The 9,776-nt window shown below is 54.8% G+C and overlaps 1 protein-coding gene across 1 annotated transcript; it reads right to left on the bottom strand.

Moving 5' to 3' along the window:
• Positions 1-7,301: 7,301 nt before the first annotated feature.
• Positions 7,302-9,281, bottom strand: LOC146184813 (uncharacterized). Its single transcript, XM_084608624.1, has one exon. The coding sequence runs from the start codon at positions 9,279-9,281 to the stop codon at positions 7,302-7,304; it is 1,980 nt and encodes a 659-aa protein (XP_084464750.1).
• Positions 9,282-9,776: the final 495 nt, after the last annotated feature.

The following is a 9,776-nucleotide window of genomic DNA, read 5'->3' as shown; positions in this document are numbered from 1 at the left end:
TGTTCTGCTTCATGGACGTCGAGAAAATGTACGACAACGTGCCCCATGAAGCCTTGTTTGCGTGCCTGCTATAGCGCGGTCTCCCAAGAACACTCGTGCTGACAATCCGGCGCCTTTACAGGCGGAACTACATCACTGTGTGCTTTAGTGATGTACAGTACTCACGGATTGAAATAGGACATTCGGAGCGCGTGGCCGTCGCTGAATGCAAGGCAGTGTGGTAAACAGGCCGGCTTATTGGCGACCGGAAGGAGCAGTTCTGCTTCTTAGATGTTCTCCCCCTCGAGCTATACCACAATGCAGCACCTTGGTTCCATGAGCATCCCCGGGCGGCGCTGCATGCAGCGACGGCCACGCGCTCCGAGTGTCCTATTTCAATCCGTGAGTACTGTACATTCAGGGCGCATAGTAATGACGAAAGGCCTTCGGCAGGGCTGCCCACTGTCACTACTCTTGTACCTGGTGAATGTGTCGAGCGTGGAGCGGGCCCTGATTGCGTCAGGCCTGGAATTTCGCCTGCGGCTGAGCACAAGCGGAGTCGATGAGGGCTGCCGACTGCTAGGGCTTGCTTTCGCTGACTACCTGGTCGTGGTGGCAGAGTCAGCGAGGGACCTTCAGCGGCTCGTCGATATCTGCCACTCTGAAATCTCCGTGCTCGGGCTGCGGTTTAGCATTAGACAAATGGCGGTCGTCCTGCTGGCTGGTGAGCGCGTGGGCGAGGACGAGGTCACGCTGGCCGGGCACCATTTGACCACATGCACAGCCTATAAATACATCGGAGTACACCTCTCCGATAGGGCGGACATGTGCTCTATGCACGAAGCGGCGCTACGCCAGAGTGCTCTCCGGGCTCAGTGCATCCTCCGCCGCCGGTGTCTGTGGCACCTGTGGGGCTGCACGTGCAGGCGCTGACGTTTGCCAACTCTGGTTTGCCTGTCGGCTGCTACGCGCGGATGGCTCGATCGAGAGGCGACAGCACGAGGTTGGGCGCATTGCCCTTCTCTGCCATGACCATGTTGCCATCGAAGCCATGCAGGGCGAGGTAGGCTGGTCCGCCTTCGAGGCACGGGAGGTGGCCAGCAAGTTGACCTTTCGCGGCCGCCTGCTCTTCTTGCCCCGGGAGCGCTGGGCGAGGTGCGTGTTCGAATATTTGGCTGCCACTTGCATCCGGACAGACTGGGCCAGGCTAGTGTATCAACTGAAGAAGAAATTTGACTTTTTCACTAACCATCTGGCCGCTCACTCTACATCCAAATGGGCTGCTGAAGTGTGGCTGCGAGTCGGGAGGCTGAGGGTGTCAGGTGGGCCAGCGCTATGATAGCCAAGTCCACATTGGTGCTGTACCGGGAGCACAAGCAGAGCATCGGCCCGGTGTGATTTTATGATAATAGCCTAGACAGCAGCCTCCTGTTTGAGGCACGGGGTGGTGCCCTGCGGACTTTGCTTTACCGGCGCCGTGACCTTTGGGTCGTTTCGATCCCGCAGTGCCATGTGCTCTATGCAGGGTGTGCGGCACTGAAGACGAATCGGTAGAACACATAGCCTTGCGCTGCCCTCGTTTTCCCACGCCGGCCAGAGGGCGCTACACTCCCACAGGCGCTCGGTTTCCCCTCAACCCCACCAGCAGCAGTAGACGGCGCCGCCGGAGACAGCGCGGCCGTTGACAGCGGCCGTTGACAAAGCATTGCTCAAAGCAGCTGCGGCAACGAAGAGAAGGCTCGCCGAATGGTGGTGAGCAGTTCGCCAACTGTGATGAAGTTTCCCAGTCGAAAAAACTACAGAAAATTTTCTGATGTGACGACAGGATTTCTGTGCGGTTTTTGACGGGAAACCTGTTGTGACAACAGAATATTTTGTAGTAACATCAGAAATTTCTGTAGTTACAACAGAAAAGTGCTACAGAACTACAGACAACAGAAATATACTACAGAAAAACTACAGAACTACAGAAAAGTATTACAGAACTACAGAAAAATCTGATGGTTACGACAGAACTACAGGATATTTTGTCGTATTTTTGACACAGTTCTGTAGTTTTTTCGACTGGGTTGGGTCGGGCATGGGAGTGTGTTTGTTGGTAGGTGATGACACCGGCTCGACAAGTTCTCACGGACGGCCGCACGCGATAGCACCCTCGTCTGCCTCAGCCTAGAGCCCGGAATCCCGAGCCATGCTTCACTTGTGGCCAAGTTGGTCACTTGGCTCGTGCCTGCTCTGCGAGTCAGGGAAACGAGGCAGGCCGCCGGTAGCAGCTTCGGCGGCTGAAGCGTATCCGAGCGATCCGAACGGCATCCTCACTGCTCAGGAACGGAACACCGACCACTACCAGGGCTCCGTTCAGAGACCTTGCGATAGCAGTGAATTCGTTCCGAGCACTGCTTGAGACTGGTGCTAGCACTTCTCTAATCGGAGACGAAGTCGTTTCCCGCCTTCGACAGAGCGGCATTCGGGTGCGAAAGCGCAGCCTGCCCCTCTAGTTGGCGAGCGGAGAAGTATGCTCCGGCGGTGATGTGCGCCTCGTCACGCGTTGGACACGTTGGAGTCAGCGCGTTCGGCGACATTTCATTAATCTGCCTGGACTCACGGTACCAGTTATTTTCGAACGAGATTTCTGTCCCGTAAGAGAATCGTGGTTGATATCGGAAACGGGGGTTATCGGGAAAGCCCATTCGCGCCACTCAAGCCGCTCGCCACAGCACCGACCACGACGGCCAAAAGGAGAGCTTCCGAGGTGGAAAGGAGGAATACCTCCCGAGGAAGCGCCGCTCCCCCTCAGCCACTGAATACAGCAGCTGCGGCCCGTTCCCATGCCTCGTGAGGGGGCGCGGAAGAGCGTTTACAGAGTCTGCTGGCGAACGCCGAAACCCTGACAGACCAGGAGCGCGGCCGCGTCTTTTCTTTGTTAAGCAACTTCGAAGAGATTTTCACGGACCGCCCTGGCTGTACCAAGCTGGTACAGCACCGCATCGAGACAGGAGACGCGCACCTTGGAAATCCAACCCAAGACCGGTCAGCCCCGCCAAAAGGCAGGCGATTGACGCAGCGCTGCAAGAACTGATCAATGCGGGCATTGTCCGCTGCTCATTAAGCCCCTGGGGATTCCCATTTGTGCTTGTCACCGAAAAGGACGGTAGCTCACGGCTGTGAGTGGACTAGAGGTGACTAAATGCGGTCTCACAAAAGGATGCGTACCCCTTCCCGAGTGTGGACGACATTTTTTGAACCTCGGCGGAGCGCGGTATTTTCTACTCTGGAAGCTAGCAAAGGCTATCTCCATGTAGAGATGCGACCAGGCGACGAGTGTAAAACGGCGTTCACCGGCCACAGGGGTCTCAACGATTTTGTTAGGATGCCTTTCGGTCTGTTCGGAAGTCCGAGCACCTTTCAGCGGCTGGTCGACCTGTGATAAGCCGGGCCGGGAACATTTCCAGGCCAAGAGTGAAGAGCAACACGTCAGTCGAGGGAATCGCACGCACTGACGGGCCCAGTCATGCGTGCCTTTTTTATTTACCGACGCAGACCAGCGCGGTGGCACCCCTCAGTGAACAAAACTTCACATCAACAAAAGGTCACATACATTCCACCTTAAGTTAATAAAAGACCCCAACAACTATAAGGTGAATAAGTGTAACAATGGCAGCACTTGAGTTATGGGCTGTAGTGCTGTACAGAGCGACGAACCCTGGTGCCCTGTCGGGAAGGCGTTGTGACAGGTGTTGGACGAGGGGACGATGTACCTCCTGCAGCCCTTGGCTGCCCTGGCTCTGGGGGTTGAAACTCCCGGACAGGAGGTCCCGGAACTGTGGTCTGACAAGTCAGGTGCCACAACCTGCTCTTCCGTCTTGGATATGTTAGGACTGGGCCCAGGAACGCCAGGGTCCGTTACTGTGCTGGACGGTTGATTATGCTCAACCTGGGGTAGTGGTTTTGGCTGCCTGAGATGATCATGATGCTGCGTCCAACGTCGTCCGTCTACCAGTTAGAGTTCCGATGAAAACATTCCCTGAGCTGTGACTACAGCCCGTATCCATGCAGGCCCTGGTCGAATGTTTTTGGCGAATACCTGATCTCCAGGCAGTTCCTGAATCCGAGGTTTCGTTCGCTGGTCTCATCTAATCTTCTGCTTGAGCTGTTTGTGCTGTATCGTGGCCCTCAGATCCGGTTGAAGCTGGTCCATTGCTGCCTTCATTTTTCTTACGAACAGTAGCTCTGCGGGACTGCATTCCCTGACTTCACGTGGAGTCGATCGATGAGTCAGCAAGAAGTGTGCCATTTGTGCCTGAAGGTCCCCAGGACCAGCCTTCTGCAACTTCTGCTTTACGGTCTGAAAGGCACATTCTGCAGCGCCATTAGATGCTCGATGGTACGGCGGTACCTGCATCCGTCTAACCCATTCTTCTTCAAGAATGTTGCATACATGTCACTAAAAACCCCTGGCCCAATGTCGGGTAAACCCTGGTTCGCGAACATGAATCTCAAGCACATATTGGTGGCTTCCTCATATGGCGAGGAAACTAGGAACACCTCAATCCATTTAGAATATGCATCCGCTGCAATAAAAAATAAGTGTTCCGGTATGGCCCAGCATAGTCCACATAAAGTCTTGACCACGGTCTGTCCGGGAACGGCTAGGGCATGACTGGTATTGGCCGTGACGCTCGCTGCTGCTCCTGGCACGTGAGGAACCCCTGGATGACAGCAAAGATGTTTTCATCCATTGGAGGCTACCATACGTGGCTCCGAGCTACAGCTTTCCTCTTGGATATCCCTGAATGGCCCTAAAAAGCAGCCTCAATACGCCGCCCTGGAGTGGCGGAGGAAGACAAACGAGTGTTTGAAAGCCGTGGTCTCCAGCCAACTCTGGCATGTTGCTTTGCAGCACTATATACCACGACGCAGGCGGTCACGGAAGTGCACCAAAGATATGAAAAAACTATGTCGGTTCGCTACCTGGCAAGGAATGAAGTCTGATGTATGTAAATACGTGCGGACCTGCCACGTCTGCCAATAAGGGAAGTCGCGAGGTAGAAAACTGCCTGACCTGCTACAACCGCTCGTGAGCACAAAGCCATGGGAAACTGTGGCGTACGATCTGATCGGACCGCTGCCGCGCAGCAAAAGAGGGCACAAATTTGTGTTAGTGGTGACGTGCCACTTCAGTGAAATCGCTGAACTCTACCCGCTGCGAAACGCCACAACGAAAAAGGTGCTGACGAAGCTCTCAAGATTGTTCTGCCGCTACGGGTTTCCGGAGATGCTGATCATTGACAACGCCTTGTACCTCACAGAGAAAGTTTTTTGTGATACGTGTGCCGCCATGGGCGTACGGCAGCAGAAATTGACGGTTTATGATTCACAGTCAAACGGGACCGCAACAACAGGGACCATAGCAACGCGGCCTGCAGCCGCAGTGGCCGCAGCAGCAGGGTCCGCCGCTGCAACAGGAGCGGCTTCCGTCTCCGCGACGGGCTCCGGCGACAGCGGTTGAACCACGGCAATGACGGTTCCTGTTCGTGGCCACCTGGACGAGCCAGGTGGGCGCCGAGCCGCCATGACCGTGTGGCGGCATGGTCGGATCAACTCCAGGCGGCGGCGGACCTTGCCCTGGATCGGTGCCGCGGGTCTTTCGCGGCTGCACAGTGCAGGGGGAGCCTGGCAGCGCACCCGACTTCGAGTGTGAGCCCCAATCCGGGAGCCGTCTATCGCGGCATATGCGGTGTGCTGATGGTCCATGAGGCATTCCACATGGCCTCGGCCATCCACCGGGACCTCTCGGACTGCTGCGGCACGAGGCAGGAGGCGGAGGCGGTACGAGTCAGGATGGCTCGAGACACCGAGTTCGGTGCCCTCATACTCCGCATGAACGTTCAGCTGACCGGAGCCTGGAGTCCCTCCTGCCTTGCCTCGAGCTCGCGGGTGACCGTCTGGTCATCGATGAAGACGAGATGGCCCTGGAGATGTACCTACTGGGGGGCTTTTAAAAGGGGGGCGAGCCCGGATACCCCCCCCCCCCCTTTTGGCTCCCTCAGCAGGAAGAAGGCGGCAAGGAAGTCGTTGCTAGCCTACCGTCGCCTGAATTCAGGTGACATTCGGTCTTCGCGTATCCCTCCGAAACACCGAGCGCCGCGGAGGATGAAGGGGAAAAAAGTATTCCTTCTCTTCCGAGGATGAATAACCCAAACGGGCTGATCGATAGCGCCGCGTTTACCTCTTCCCTCGCCGGGCGCAGGAGCGCACCGCTAGGCGCCGCAGACGCGACTCTCATTGGCCGAAAAAGGACAAAGGGCAAGATACGCCGAGATCGGCGGGAACCGGCTACCGCCGAGGAGAGACGACAGCAAGCCGCGCCAACGGGAAAACGCAAGATAAATACCTCCCCGCTTTACTTCCGTTGTTGTCGCCATCTTGCCCTTCAACTATCAGGCCCCATCCAAACGGATAGGGTCGCCAGCAAGATCATCAGCAGCGTTTTTGGGAAGACCCAATAAATATCTGGTCCCGGGCAAAAGTCTTGTTCTGTGTTGTGTCGTACTTTGTGTTACCATTTCGCGGCCGTGAGAACGGCTGCCCGTTGTGTGCGGGAGCTCGGAGTTTGCGGCCTAGATCTCAGACGAGGCTCGACGACCTAGTAAGAACCCCCCCCCCCCCCCCCTGCTTACGCACTGAACCGTCAGGTGTGAAAGAGAGCACGGACATATGCGGCAGACATCGACATCCCGACATATGCATTCGCCATAAATCATAGCAGCAGTCGTGGTGTCATCAAGACCGGCGTGTCTACGAGTCGCACAGAAAAACCAGTGCGGTGTCTCATAAAAAATAAGCGCCTTGTATTCGGTAGCTATGGTGGCTTGTGAACCCCTTTGTAATGTCATGTGTTTTCAGTTTCATGCATTACAAAAAGATTGTTCTCGTAAGCAGCTTGAGACAATTTTTTATTTTTCTGTCATCAGATGTGAACTTTGCTCAGTTCTTGAACAACAAGCGCAGAAGCTGTCTTTTCGGTGAGATTCTGGCAGCTGCTGGCGAGTACCAGAAGCCGCGTCGCTGCAGGACTTCGGCTCCCACCATTTGATTTAAAATCACGCTGTCCGTTTCCACTAAGGGATGGACAGCAATTCCCGTCTCACTAGAAAGGCTGCTGCGTTCCTACAAAGACTGCCGGATTTAAGGGCTTATTACTAGGCATGCAGACCGCGCCAGACGAGAGTGATGTCACAACTCTGTACACAGAACTGCAACAGGCCAGCCGACTTCCGGTGGGAACAATTGCGGCTAGTTGCGAGAACTGGTTCCTGAAATCAGTTCAGGATAGGTGGGGGACGGCCAGCTGCACAAGACATGCAGCCATTCAGGGTTAGATAGTTGAAGGTGGGTGGAGAAAGTGGTCCTTGAAACATCCATCCGAATGTGGAATTCAAGGCTACTACGCTGCAGTTGTCCTGGTAGCGGTGCAGTTCACCAGTCATAAATTTCCAAAGATTATCGGCGCCAATAAGTAAGCTCATGCCTGGAACAGCTGCCATGTTCTGCTGTAGAAGTTTGTCGGCAGCTCTCTGACCACGACTTTCGAGGGCCTTGACGAAGTAGCTTTCCGGTGGGACCTGCGGAATCTCGTCACAAACAAATGGTACCTCAATGGCATTGATCTTGTACACAGTGCTGTCATACTGACTGCGCACGGGCACTTCTACGATGCGACGGTGCTTCATGACGGACCCAGTCTGGCCAAACGTGTGCAGACGTAGGTTCGTGTGAACGACATCTCTCAGGTTGAGTGTCTTTGAAACGTCCTCCCTGATGAATGTCCGCTGACTTCCTCCGTCTACGAGGCCTCGGACGTAGGCGCAGCGCAGGTCGGTGACAACCCAAAGACGGAACGTTTGTAGCAAAACTTCCGTATGCAAACACAAATGCGAGCCCAGGTGCATACCTGGTGGGGGTAGCAGTGCAATAGGATGGCCATGAGCCAGTTTCCAGTTTGAATCGCACATCGAAGCAACGTGCCTCCCATTGCACCACTTGCAAATAAGCTTCCGGTGGCACTGGTTAGCCAGATGTCCTTTCATTGTGCAGCGGAAGCATCGATTGTCCCTCGCCAGCCTCTTAAGCTTTTCTTCTTTTGGCATTGTGGTATCGCAGTCCTCTACGGCGTGCCACTGCGACCCACAAAAGAAGCACCACATGTCTCTGGGGTTCGGGAATGCGGCCAAAAGCGGAGCCTCACTATCTTGGAAAGGCGTTGTCATTTGAACTGCTTGCCCAATTTCGTTCATGCTCTGCATGTCTCTGATGCCGCTCTTTTCCCTGCTTTCTACTTCTACACGAAGGTAGGTTAACAAGTCCTGAATGTAACGTTCAGTTGCGAGGACAGGGGGCGCAGCAGGCGCCAGTGCCATTCCTTGGCTAGAACTGACACACGCAGGCGGCGCTGGTGGCATAGTCAGCGGAGTTGTAAGTGCAAGTCGCTGATGGTAACCGACGAGAATCTCGGCCGGTAATGCTCTGAACAGAACGTCGGCCATCATCGTGGAATACGTTACTGAAGGCACATCCAGAGCTCGAAGAGCTCCAATGTGATGATGGACATGGTCAATGAGGCGCCTGAGCCCTTGTACGTCTTCCGATGATTCCACTGACGGCGTCGATCTTAGCCTTGCCATATGCTCCTGGAACATCTCAAGAGAACCGCCGAAGCGCTGTGTGAGAACTTCAATGGCGTGGTCGTAACAGTCACCTGTTGCTGGAAATTCATTGATGCTTTCGGCCGCCACACCAGTGAGCAGACTTTTCAAGCACTGAAACTTTTCTTCTTTTGTTAAGGCGTCGTTGTTGTGAACAAGTGCTGTAAACTTCTCCCAAAAGCTGGGCCACGTGCATGGTTCCCCGTTGAAGGTCGGCAGCATTGGTAGCTTGGGAGGGATGTGCTGTAATACCGCCCTTTCAGGATTGTCGCTGTCAACAGGCACTGCTGGCATTGCCGATGGAGAATGCAGAGCATTCCGCAGCACGGCCTCCTGTGCTTTCAGCTGACCTAGTATTTCTTTCGCTGTCTCCTCGTACTTCAGAACGCTTTCCAATTCGGCGGCGAAATCATCTTCACTGATGTATTGCTCGTACTCGTTGTTAATCTTGGCGAGCTCATCGTGATTTGATTCAAGCCTTTCAATGAGTCCAGCGATGACGTTCCTGTCCGCAGTCTCCAAAGCAGCCTTTGCCTCGCTAATGAGGCGGGTGCTTTGCTCCCGCCGAGCAGTCCTCTTCTCCTTAAGCCTGTTCATGGCCGCAGCGGGAGGCCCCGCTCACCCGGGCTGTGCTCGCGATCCTAGGGCGCTTTCACCTTGCCTTCCGGAGGACGCCGAGCTGTGACCTCACCTGTGGTCGCAGGTCTCGGCACCAGACGCGAGTACGAGGCCAGCACGGTAACGGCCAGAAGCATAGCCTACTGGGAGGAAAATAGGCTGTTCATGGCGGAAGCGCGAGAGCGTGAACGTTCTATGACGACCTCCTCCTTTTCTGAGCCTCTTGACCTGAAGAAAACGAAACAAGTATATTGCCACTATAATAAGAACGTGGTGAACAATACAGAATAAAGGTCGAAAACGATGCCTCGGTCAGTAATAGTACCATTAGTCTGGGATTATTCATGGCCTCAGGTGCCGACGAGCTGATCGCCATGCCAGGCTGGAGGGGACGTCCAGCAGGCTTTTGAACTGATAAGCCCCCCCGGAAAAAATTTTACATTGCTTTTAAATATAATTTTCTGAATCTCCTCT

The sequence above is a fragment of the Amblyomma maculatum genome, chromosome 7, assembly GCF_055883805.1.
Source record: "Amblyomma maculatum isolate TAMU_Amacu chromosome 7, ASM5588380v1, whole genome shotgun sequence".
NCBI classification, from domain to species: domain Eukaryota; kingdom Metazoa; phylum Arthropoda; class Arachnida; order Ixodida; family Ixodidae; genus Amblyomma; species Amblyomma maculatum.
Note: the sequence above shows the minus strand (reverse complement) of the source record. Positions and strands in the feature narration are given on the sequence as shown.